This window comes from Bos grunniens, chromosome 9 (assembly GCF_055505025.1).
Source record: "Bos grunniens cultivar Pamir isolate PY7600 chromosome 9, Bosgru_T2T1.0, whole genome shotgun sequence".
NCBI lineage: Eukaryota > Metazoa > Chordata > Mammalia > Artiodactyla > Bovidae > Bos > Bos grunniens.
The window spans coordinates 57,884,841-57,897,683 of record NC_141173.1 but is presented as its reverse complement, the minus strand read 5'-3'; the positions used below and the strand labels follow the sequence as shown (position 1 = coordinate 57,897,683).

The window sequence follows — 12,843 nt, the reverse complement described above, 5'->3', positions numbered from 1 at the left end:
TAATTTTGTTACCTACCCTGAGAAATGCATCTAGGGCTCCATTTTCCATGAATTCTATTACAATCATGACTGGCTTCCCTAAAATTAAAAAAATATATATATATATCTATATATAATTAAAAAAAAAAGTTGTAATGTAAACTTCCGATTTATTCTGTTTCTCACCCCAGATAAAATATCTAGTGCTCTTTTGAAAGACTGACTGGGTGAGTGGTGAGTATTTCTAACATTTCTAGTGCTGCTGCCAAACACAGAATCATTAACTGTCTGTTTGGAACATAGTCATGATTGATAAAATTAAACAATAAAAGTCAATGTGTTCTTCTGACTCCTGTTTTGTGAACAAAACTCAGAGAAAATGACACTTTACAGAAAATGGAAAGACTAAACTGTACTACATTTATGACTTTTGAAGATAAATGAAAATATCTGTCACTCCATCTATCTATCAAATTTATTCTTTAATTCTCAACCCTCATTCATTTATCCACTTTTTGTCTGAGATGGTAGCACAAAAGAAAATTATTTTAGTCAGTTACACATCCAAAGAAAAACTCATGAAAAATATGCAGTGTATTTACAATTTGATTTTTTAGTATCTGTGAAATAACACTGATTTCTGACAGTCCATTTGCTAAATGAAATATACTGTCAATATGTACCTCTTGTAACAACCCCTTCCAAATGGACAACATTTGGGTGGTCAAATTGCCCCATGATGCTGGCTTCACATAAAAAGTCTCTCCTTTGCTTTTCCGTGTAACCAACTTTCAGGGTTTTTATGGCTACTGCAACATCTCTTTTCCCTGGGAGTTTCAAACGACCACTGCAGACTTCTCCAAATTCTCCTAAAGTAACAGAACAGGCAGGTGTATTTTAATTACAGAAATATCTCCTCTCTCAGAGTAACTGCATTAAATTCTTTAAAAGCACTTTTAAACTTTTTTAAACTGTTACACAAACTACTATTTTTTTAACTGGCTTAACAAAAACTCTTTCAGAAACACCATTTAGGTTTGAAATACACTGCAAAATGTACACTGTTTACTGGAGTATAAGGGCACATTAGCAAATTATACATATTGCTATTGTTTTCATGACTTGAAACACCAATACTTCTGAAAGATTTAAAAATCTGGAATTCATATGTACCTAAGTTTGCTAGATGTAAAGGATTTCATCCAAAAATGTACAATTACTGTGAAGATACATTGTACACATAGAAAATAATTTTCCTTTTAAATAATTAATACATATTAATTTTCTACATGAAATTAAACAGTACAACAGCTACAAATATAACAAAAAATAATAAAAATGAACACAGCAGGAAGATGATAAATCAAGTCAGTGGATGTATATTCCAGCAATATTCACAACATTCTAATTATTTTAAATATAAATTCATTTATTGGATGGGCCAGAACTATTATGAAATAGCTTACAATAGAACAATATCTTAAAAATCTGACAAGAGACAAAAGATACACAATTCTCTGCACCACATGCTTCTTTTTCACTTTTTTTTGGTAAGATTTCATAAACAAGTACAGGCTCATTGCTTCCAACATTTCAGGTAAATGCAAAGGTTCTATACTTGAGGTATAATTATTTGCCTGTCATTATGATGTATGACTTTCGATCTTGGCTAAATGGAACAGCTGAACAAGGAAGCTACAACAGCCTTACCTGCGCCAATCACACGCTCAATTTTAATACAGGAGGCATCTAGCTCCTTGGCGAATTGATGGACAGCTCTATTTGGGTCCTCATAGGTTTCAGGGTCAATGTAGGTTTTGGTGCCTGGAAATTTAACTGTAATGATGTAAGAAAGCATGACTGTGATGAAGCAAAGCACTTATTGTGCAGTCAGCCCAGGAATTTCATTATGCAGAGTGCTCCTTGGAACAGTGAACTTGCTTCCACATCACCTGATTCACAGCAGTTTTAACAGACTACTTCAGTCTGCAGGCGTATAGGTATTATCTGCAAGCTTCTATAGGTAACATAGGATCCAGTTCATAGGTGACTAACTGAATTGCTTTTCCAGTAAATCAACAAAAGACAGCACCAAAATTCTCTGACATGACTCTTATCAGACTGGAGATTTAATTAAATTCATTGCTATCATGGCATAGTTCAAGCCATATTGAGGTTTGTAATGGACTTGGAAACACATTTGTAAATCTATCAGTCAGTCAATCAATCAAATTAATACACTGGGAAAAGAAGACATTTCATTTACAGGTAGCCTACTACACTGACAGTAATATTAAAAACATTTAGACATCTTACTTATTCTTTTGATTTATTTTTTTAAAGACCAACCACCGTTGACATATACATAAAATTAATACAAGCTGTGAGGGACTGCTATCACAAAACCAGAGAGAAATCTACTAAAGACACAGTTTCTTCTTCACCTTGAAGGGCAATAGAAGCCAAATGTACAAAGTGCAGAATAAAGTTAGAAAATTTACAATATTCCTGGGATCTGCTAACCATGTATGACAGCAATTTGAAAGAGGAATGGTTTATATGAACTTTCAATTATAAGGCTCTGGAAGTTCTTAACTGCTATGAGGAGGTAGCCAATACACCTCAGAAAAGGTAGTCAAGATTCAAACAACATAGAATCATCTTAAAAGTTAAAATTGTCTTAAAACGCACCCAGAAGCATGCAGGTAACAGATAATGCTATGTCAACTTTAAATCAATTACAATAATGTATTCCAAATCTAATCATTTGGTTAAAGACAAAGATAAGATAGATAGGCATATATTTGGTTATATTAATGCAATGAAAATAATTACACTATATCCTCAAAAAAAACTTTATTGTTTTTTAACAAAGCCACTGAACAATCTTTTCATTAAATCTTACTATTTGGAGAACAATATATTTCTTTATGTATTACACTGTAGCCTAACTGTGCTTATGTCATCACATCAACTTGAAATTATATTTTTAAAATAAACACATAACAAACAAAAAGAAGCAGAATGTATAAAGGAAAAATGGGATTTAAAAATCTTGATTTATTCTGTTGTAGTTGATTGTTTATCCAAAATTGATTGTCTTAAACAATTACTGTTGCAGTTTATAAAACTGACAGATGCTCATTTGTTACTAAAGCTGAACATGAGAAAAAAAACACAAGAAGAAAAGAGAGAGGGGATAGAAAGAGAAAAGAGAGAAAAAGGAGTACAGGGAAGAGAGGGGGAAGAGAAAAAGAGAGAAGGGAAGAAAACAATAGGTTAACCTCCTAGATTGGCAGGCAGATGGAGAATGAGCCATCTTCTCCTTTTTATTTTTTCTTTCATTTTTTTTTTTTTGGTTTGATTTTGCGATAAGGGAGCTAGATTGGAGGTAACCTTCTGCATCTCAAACGGGTCTCTGATGGTTCTTTATTCAAGATGTCACAAAACATTTTGACAGGCCAGAGCAATTTTGGCATAAAAACATGAAATACTGCCCAGCTTGGATTCGAAGACATTGTTAGAAGAAATGGTAGGAGGAAACAAAACGTAAATTGGAATTGGTTCACTAAACTCCTCCATTGTGTTTATATCTTTAAATGTAGCACTTGGGGCCATGGAGAGTGGACGGCACCTGGTACAAATGACTGGACGTTCTATTAAATTCAGTGCTCTAAAAGCTAGTTAAACGGTTGCTTTCAAGTTTCTGTAAAAATTCAATCCGGTGGCTTAGCACCTAAGAAAATTGTCTGTATACTAAAGGAATAAAAGGACACCAACTTGTAAATAGCTGGTGACCACAGTGTTGTACTTTATGTACTATAAATACAGTCATAAAATCAAATAAAATGCCTGGTTCTCATCAAATGACAAGAAAAGATATCCTTGTAAAAAGGGTGATTCAAAAATATCAAGGATTTACCAAGATAGGATATCTTAAGTGTATTTCTTTCATTATTCGTTTAAAAATGGATGTTTTAAAATAAGAACAATTTTGACACAGTTTCTGAATATTTTGGTTTGTTGCTTATCTTGATTTAAGAGTGTGAGCTTTTTGTGTTGTAATATCTCATTTACATCTCTCATGAATGTTAAATATCTTAAAACCACCACTGATATTTTGCTCTAGAGATGAAAACTTTATATACACAACAAGTTCCAGTTTATCTTTTCTATGTTAGCAGGTAAAACATGCAGCTTTATTTTTTGTAATTACAAACTGGATGTCAAATGTGAAAAAAGGGAATGACATCAAAATATTAAAAGTGAATGATGACAGTTAGGCAGAAAGCTATACAACATGTCTCAGGTAAGCCATGTTTTAATTTACCTTCAGCATTAACTTGCAAGCTAAAAGCAAATTAACTAAGAGGCAGCGTTTGATCATTTGGGGATGTCTTGGATATCTTCAATAAGCAAAGAAAAGTGACATACTGATTAAGGTATTATTAAATGATTCTTCCATCAAATTATTCACATATGGGTAGAATCTGGGATTCCAGGAACTATAGTCTTATGTTACTCTCTTCTATATATGTTTACTGTCATCTATATACAAACTTGACACAAAAATTAAGGCATTCAAGTTTTGATCCTCTCCTTCCTGTCTGGGGAAGTGTTAAAAGTATTCTCTCATGTCATGAAAGAGAAAAAAATATAACTTTCACTTTTTCTGCATATCCTCTAGCTATAAACAGCCTATGGCACTCTCATCACTGGGACTTGTCACAAAATCACTGCCAGTTAGCAAGAGGAAGCACCAGCATTAGAAGTATGTCAATAATCCCAGGAGAGGAGTCATAGAATCATGTGTGTTCAGCAATAATCAGGGGCAGATTTAAGTTTAGTGAGGCTTAAACCTTCTGCAATTTGGGATATTCTCTTTAAGGAGAAAGATTCTACACCCTAACTTGTTAGGACCCTTCCAGGGCCTTGAAAGGAGTCTGCGAAAACCAGGGGCCCTGAAACTTAATCATCATGATAAAGCCCCCTCTGGTCATAACTTTTACTATAATTTCTAGAGTCCTAATACCCTCCCTGCCTTCAGTGGTTCAAATTCTACAATTTCATCATTGATTTGAATATGTATTATATAAAGACACTTCTCTTTTGAAAACTAAAGTCAAGGGAACTGTTGGTTCAACAATTAATAACATGCTGAAGAAACTTAGGGATGATAATAATGGTGTTCACATTGTGTTTTTTCAACCACACACTTCCTTGATTGATGCTACATCTTCCCATGACTTAAGAATCGGGACATGACAATATCTTCTTAGATACTGACACAAGAATTTGATGAGTAACACAAAAATAGATGTCATTCTTATGCCATTTATAGAAAATTTATCTACCTATGAGAAATTTTAGTAAAGAGTATGGTTACTAAGAAAAATTATACATAAAATTACTTTCAATGTTTTCAAGGATTAAAAATAGGAATACTGGATTTGGATAAGAGCATCATCCATTGGATTTTACTTTGGGTGCAAAAAGTCAACATTTACTCTCAAAGCTCTCAGGGTTTCACTTGCCATCCATGTGCAACAACAATAAGATTAATGCAGTTGAACATCTATTTTTTTTGGTTCCCTGAGCTATATTCTGATATAATTTCTAAAATGAACTTTAAGAATCAGGTAGCTCAAATCCACAGGAAAACATCAGAGTACTGAATCCTATTATTACACTATTTGTGTCTCAAAATATCTACCTGTGATGGCCAGTTTATAGCGGATGGACAGAGAGAGGCTCCTTAGTCTAGTTTTTCATTATAGCATCACTCACTGGGTAGAAAAAAGGGCCTGTCCTTCTAACTTGAAATGAATTCCTGAGCTAGAACATGGGCGCATGCAACATTTAATGAATCATTATTAGCATGATATGAAACACTTGGGCAAAGATTGCAAAAGGAACAATTGTGACATAAAAGCTGCTGAATATCCTTTCAGTTATATTAAAATTTCTTATGAGAGATTACATTTCTGAATATATTTTTAAAGAATTCACATAATGTTTTCATTCTACATATTTGTTCAAATGCTTTAAAGCAACATTTTGAGCTCATGGTATATTTTCAAGCCTGATGCATCAGGAATTTATTCATGCCAATACTGACAATCAGATTTCTGTATTAACTGGGGTAAATAAATAAAGAAAAGCCAAACACTTACAATGAAAGTAAAGCTCTTCATCCCCTTCTTGGTCAGCTTTGCTATAACCACAGTGCCTGGAAAAAAATAAAATTTTGATGATCTCAATCAATAATCTAGTTTTGTGTATTTAAAATTCAGTATGATATATCTTAATTACTTAAGAACTTGCTAGTTAGAGCTATGAACAAAATACATAAACTTTATGTCCATAGTTCTGAACTCAATAATAATATAGCAATTCACATGATTTGAAAAATGCAAAGAATATAAAGTGTGAGACAGTGTGGAAGGGACCTATTTAACAGATTTATATTTACCAATGAGTGAATATTTGTGTATATTTTTTCCTGAAAAACAGCAACAACAGATTTTAAATGGCTTCCAGAAACCATTAACTAAAAAAGTAAATCTTTCCCCAGGTATCTCCTACATTTATTATAAAAATCGAACTCTAAAAAATAACTAATAAAGAGTCACCCAATAGAAATGACACTACTCATTCCTCTTCTAACCTTGGGAGAATGAAAATTTATTGACCTTTAGTGTTTCATATGAGACAAAGAATAACTGCATTTACTAGTTAACATTCTAAACTAAACAATAAGTAATAGGCTGACATAATTCTGAAAAATCAATACATTTTATGTTAGAGATTAGAACGAATTTGTGTTCTACCTTCTTCCAATGATGAAGCCAAAGACCATGAACACCAAAATGATAGTCCCGGCCACTGCAACCACAGCAATTATAATAACAGGATTCTGTTCACTTGAGACTGCCGTAGCTGTAAACAAACAAAAAAGAAGGCTCAATAAAATACTCAATACTATTCAACTTGAAAGATTAGGCAAAATCTTATAAGCAAGATATCTATGCTATTAAATTCACCTTTAACTTAAATAAATGTATTCTATTGTAACAAATTTAAATAAATCTTTATTTTTTACATTTTAAGTAAGTGGTAAGAACAATACTTTCATCTATTTTATATTCTTCAGCTAGGAAAGATCCCTGCAAAATGCCTTGTTGAATGGCAATCCCCTGCTTAATTGTTGGAAACTTAGTTATGATCCAAGAAATAAAGATTTTTCATTTACAATTGCTAGTAAGTCCCCATTTTTCCCCTCAGTAAGGTACTTGATCCCACTGTGTCTGTTTCCTGGTGTGTGAAAAAAACAAACAAACAAACCCAAATAACATACTCTCAGCATTTTTCAAAGTACCTTAAATGATTTATCTCTCACATCATCAATACAGAATAAGAATCATGATGTAATCATAGCAAATCAATATGAATTTATAATTCACCTTAATTCAGGAAAATAAACAGAATTACTTATATTAATTTGACAAAGTATGCAATGCACACATTTGAGAGTTTAAGATTACAGAGGAGCTAGGCTGTTTATGGAAGAGCCAACTTTCTGCAAGTACTGTAAAAAACATTTTAGCATTATCCAATTGTAGACACTTCCTGTACAAGACTAAGTGATTCTTCTATGCTCGTTAAGGCAAACCCGGCTGAATCTTTCTGAGAGTCTCTCTGGGAGCAGTATATGTTTACATGTCCTTTAAAGCAGCCTCTGATTCTTATTCTTCATCAAGTCACATGGCCTTCTCACTTGTATTTTTCCAAATTAGTGAAGTTTTACTTATCTGGCAATTCACAATTGTCATATTTTCCCCAGAATATTCTATTTTCAATACTAGTATAAACCTAATAAAATAACCAAATGGATACAAAACAGTGAAAATGTATATTCCAATAGATGATTCAGTTACAGATTAATATCTAATATAATGAAAACTAATACAGTTTGTTTATTTCTGAAACAATCAACATCTGTAAACTTTAAGGTAGGATGGAAAATACTACTCATTCTTAGTGGTGGCAAGGGACTTGGTCTCCAGAGCAATAAATTAAATGTAGGCAGAATGTGTCTTGCCACAATAGGCAACATAAAGGTGTTTTGTTTTTTTTTAAATTGGTCTTTCTCTCTCTATCTATGTTTCCCTCCTTTTCACAACTCGTCTCTTAATTTTGTATACTTATGCTAACTATAGATAGCTCTTATGTTGAAAAGACAGTAAAAATAGCTCCAGTGAAATAAATTTCTGAAAAGAGATATTATATACACTCCCTAAGTCAGGACCTGCTGATTTGTTCCCTGAGAGAATGAAACAAGGGAAAAGGAAAAAGAAGAAAAAGAAAACAACTTTAAAGCTTTAATTTCTGAATTACAGCCTATTATAATTCAACAGAGAAAAGATGACTTCAAGTAATTTTGTTGGTCTGGTTTGGTTGTTTTTTGTTTTTATCTTTCTTTTAATATATATTTAGAGAGGAAAAAGAATGGAGTAGTTTTGTTCACAAGGAAGGAAAAAATTAAACATGTATGTGTTGAAATTATTTCCATTCAGTTTGTCCCGTGGGTCTAATTCTTTGCTTGTCTTAGACTCCCTTCTGCCCTTAGCTTCAGAAACACAACTCCAATGAGACAACTGAAGTCAGGTGAATGGTGAATTAGAAGTTGTGAATATTTACTTATATGTTTTTATATATAGTTAGGATCACACTTTAATCTTACGGTAGTCACTATTTATGATTCATATTTTCATCTATTTCATGGATAACACATTTAAAAATAATTTATATGTCATAATCACTACACCACAGTTTAAAAATTGTAAAATTGGTAGCAGTGGTTCTGTGTAGAAGGGGATTTTAGGATATATGTAAAATGGAATAATATGTTTAAATTCCCTTTCCAATCAGTGCTCAAGTAACTTCTTTTGGGTGGATCATCTTCCTAGCCCTCCTTCCTAGCACGAGAGTCACTGTTTCCTGACACTATGATAGCAGTGGGCCGTGCACTCTACCAGTGCTTAACTGTATGGCCAGAACTTGTGAGCAAGTCTCTCTCACTAACTGAGCACATCAAATGTGCTTGTGTGTTTCTGTGCATCCCTAATCCCTAGCACAGTAACCTGTGTGCTAAATCAGTAGTTCTTAAAGCATGTCTGGGAAACCTCAGAAGCTTTCCAAGGAATCTGCAAGGTCAACTATTTTCACATAATAAAATGTTATTTGCCTCTTTCACTTACTCTCACATGCTCACAAGTGCACAGTTGAGTTTTCCAGAACTTAGATGACAAGTGATAATGTCATCATTCTGCTGGCTAATGAAATGTGTCTTGTGAATACTTGTGTTTTAAAAATTTCTCAGTTTTAATTTCTAAAATGGTGAATATCAAATAATGTAACCCAAATAATCAAAATCTATTTGGGGATCTTCAATATTTTTTAATAGCTTGTAAGGCTTCCCATGGAGAAGGCGATGGCACCCCACTCCAGTACTCTTGCCTGGAAAATCCCATGGATGGAGAAGCCTGGTAGGCTGCAGTCCATGGGGTCATGAAGAGTCTGGCACGACTGAGCGACTTCCCTTTCACTTTTCACTTTCATGCATTGGAAAAGGAAATGGAAACCCACTCCAGTGTTCTTGCCTGGAGAATCCCAGGGATGGGGGAGCCTGGTGGGCTGCCGTCTATGGGGTCGCACAGAGTCGGACGTGACTGAAGCGACTTAGCAGCAGCAGCAGCAGCAAGGCTTCCCAAGACCAAAACACTTGAGAATGGTTGTATTAAATAATGAAAGCTGACACTCAAAGCCGTCTGTGTGCTAGGCACTTTGTGTACATTAACTTATTCAATCCTCACAATCGCTCTGAGAGTTGGGTATCACTCTCTTAGCAACTTGGGCACAGAGAAATAGCTCATCCAAAGTCCCACAGCCAGATATGGCAGAGCTGAAATGTGAAACCAAGGACATTTCTACTAGCTTCAGCTGATACTGATAACTTGTTTTTTTGATTAATGTGAGGTATTCATTTCTTGCTTACTTGATGAGTGTCTTCTATGTGTCAAGCACTATATTAGGCACTTGTAAGACTAAAGTAAATGGGAGATATGGATTGTTCTTTCATCAAACTTTACCTTCCAGTGGAGAGAATATTCTGATGATAAAAATCACCAAATCCTTTCTAATGCAAAATGCATTTTTAGCATTAGTTTCATGTGCTCATTTGGATTCTACTACTTCATGTCAATCTCTATGATTGTTAGTTATTTCATTTTTAAATAACGAAATAAGATCTATGAATTTCTGCTGCTGCTGCTGCTAAGTCGCTTCAGTAGTGTCCAACTCTGTGCGACCCCATAGACGGCAGCCTACTAGGCTCCTCCGTCCCTGGGATTCAGTAGGTAATAAATAATAGTTTGGCCCAATATTCTTAATTTACAAAGTCAGGAAAATACACAAACTAATTTTTTAAAGATTTTAAACTCAAGCTTTAACTGATAAAGAATGTTTGGGTAAGTATAACTGACTGATGTTTCTTTAAGTTTGAACTAATCAGTAGAATATGAAAAAATCATTTAAATTGTTTAATTATATTAGAAACTACAAAGTAAAATATCAGAAGATCAGTCTAAGTGGAAAACTACTTAGAATACATTTAACAGAAGACCACTCAAATGTTTAAATGTTGATAGAGTAAAAGACTGTAATGTTTTGGAGGCAAGATAATAAAGAATACTAAGTTTATCACACCAAGTTATAAGAAATCTTTTTCAATGGATGACTTTTGTGTTTATAATTCTATATAACTGATTTACATTTAAAATATATTTCAACATATGTTTTATTATTTGAGGTTGCCAGAGTTACTGCTCAATTTAAAAATATAACAAAATATTTTGAAAAAAAGACTACTGTTAGAAACTTACTAAGTGTGAACTAATGTAAAAGAATACCAATTTATTCTAACTTTTAGAATATCTAGAAAAATATTCTCCCAAAATCAAACTTTTTAATCAAAGTTGCATTGATTTAATTTATTAAAAAAACTTCCTATTAAAAATTGAAAAAAGGAAATCATATACTATTTTAAGCTAATTTTTGTGTAGAATTCCATGAAAAATTAGATTGGCAAGGAGAGAAGGAGGTAACAGCTGGGTGAACCTTGTATGTGAATAACATTGAGAGAAATAAAAAACTTTCAAAATACAGAAACATACCCTGAGGCTTCAACCTAGCTGAAGAACAGCCAGCAGTGGTACTCAAGCTGTTCTAAACTTGTCCTCTTACAGTGAACCGGGACGTGCAGCCTAAGATACATCCGTTTATTTGTGATACACTCTAATTACATGTATTTTTTGTTATGATCCTATGTTGCATTATAAAACACCAAATGGTAAAGGAGACGAGATTTTGGTGACGTTCTATTTTTAAGCTTGAGTGGAATATACAGAGATATTTAATTATTCTTCTTAATATTTCATATATTCTTTAAATACATTATTTACTATGCTTGAAATATTTCATAAAACTGAAAAAAACAGATGACAAAAGTAAAAATAAATACAAAGTCTTCCTCCTGAATGGCAAGTTTCGAAATCATTGCTAAAATTCAAGTAGCTTCAATTAACCCTGATTTTTATAAATTATCTTTCTGTGGCCCATCTTGGTATACTTTCTGGCTTCATTTAGGGGTGTCTATGAAGTGGCAGCTTTGCCTGACAACTAGAAGATCATTTGAGGGTCTATGAAGACAGCTTGTGTAAATACACTTTTGAGCAAGCTTTGCTTCTGCTTCTGACTTAATCTTCTCAAAATAAACCCAGTATGTATTAAAGAAATTAGACAAAGTGTATAACATCACAAAATAGTAAGTTTTAAATTATTATTCTGAATAACCTTTACAAAGTATATAGATATATATTTATATGTGCACATACATTCAGGGCCTCCCTGATTAAGCTCACCTGTAAAGAATCTGCCTGCAATGTGGGAGACCTGGGTTCACTCCCTGGGTTGGAAAGATTCCCTGGAGGAGGGCATGGCAACCCACTCCAGTATTCCAGCCTGGGGAATCCCCATGGACAGATGACCCTGGTGGGCTAAAATCCACGGGGTCGCAAAAAGCCCGACACCACGGAGAGATTAAGCACAGTACAGCACATACATTCACCTTTAAATGTAAAAATCACCTTGAACTAAATCATGACACTCAATATTGAAATAAAAATTACACCAGCGTTATAGAGATAAGAATCCAAACCAAAGGTGGTAATTACCTTCAAACATTTTACCTGTGGCTTCCTCTAGTGTAGCAACGTCAAGTCTGGGACTGTAATTTCCATAACCAGCAGCAGTAAAAGCCCGAATCTGGAAAACATACACTGTTCCTGGCTTCAAGTTATTAATGGAGGCTGAAGTGGACTTGGTTTTTAATGTCGAGTAGGTCCGTTCCCTTTGATCCTGGAAACAATATATACAGGGAATATTTAATTGTGATTACAACCAGACAATTTGACAGCCAATTCTTGCAATTTGTTTCAATTTGCTGCATTGTTTTTATAAAGGCTAAATTGTACCCTGTGGAATATTGGAACACTGAGCCGTTTCTCAGATAATATAAAATGTAAATGTGACCACGTGCCTTTGTTCTACACATTTCAAAGAGAAATAATTTTGTTAAAACATTTATGATGTTTTGAGTCATTGCTTTGTTGGTAGAGGGCACATTGGCAAGAACTATTAGTCATAAATATAATCAAATATCCTTTTGACCAAAATATAACTCCATTTGTAAAATCTATGGTTCAGTAGAAATCTTCACTTCATGATACAGTTCTCTTAATATCA

General features: G+C 33.6%; 1 protein-coding gene across 8 annotated transcripts in view; it reads right to left on the bottom strand.

Annotated features, from left to right (window-relative positions):
• EPHA7 (EPH receptor A7) overlaps positions 1 to 12,843 on the bottom strand; it is a 531,141-nt gene that overhangs the window by 23,722 nt on the left and 494,576 nt on the right. For 3 of the 8 annotated variants that reach the window (XM_086316391.1, XM_086316386.1, XM_086316392.1), the window contains 6 exons: positions 12,273 to 12,456; positions 6,810 to 6,918; positions 6,153 to 6,208; positions 1,690 to 1,815; positions 663 to 848; positions 17 to 78 (listed from right to left, as the gene is read on the bottom strand). In XM_086316391.1, the coding sequence (XP_086172517.1) occupies positions 17 to 78; positions 663 to 848; positions 1,690 to 1,815; positions 6,153 to 6,208; positions 6,810 to 6,918; positions 12,273 to 12,456 (723 nt within the window). Of the gene's footprint in view, positions 1 to 16; positions 79 to 662; positions 849 to 1,689; positions 1,816 to 2,291; positions 3,137 to 6,152; positions 6,209 to 6,809; positions 6,919 to 12,272; positions 12,457 to 12,843 lie in introns of those variants that run through there. The other 5 variants (XM_086316387.1, XM_086316388.1, XM_086316390.1 and 2 more) reach the window with 5 other exon arrangements.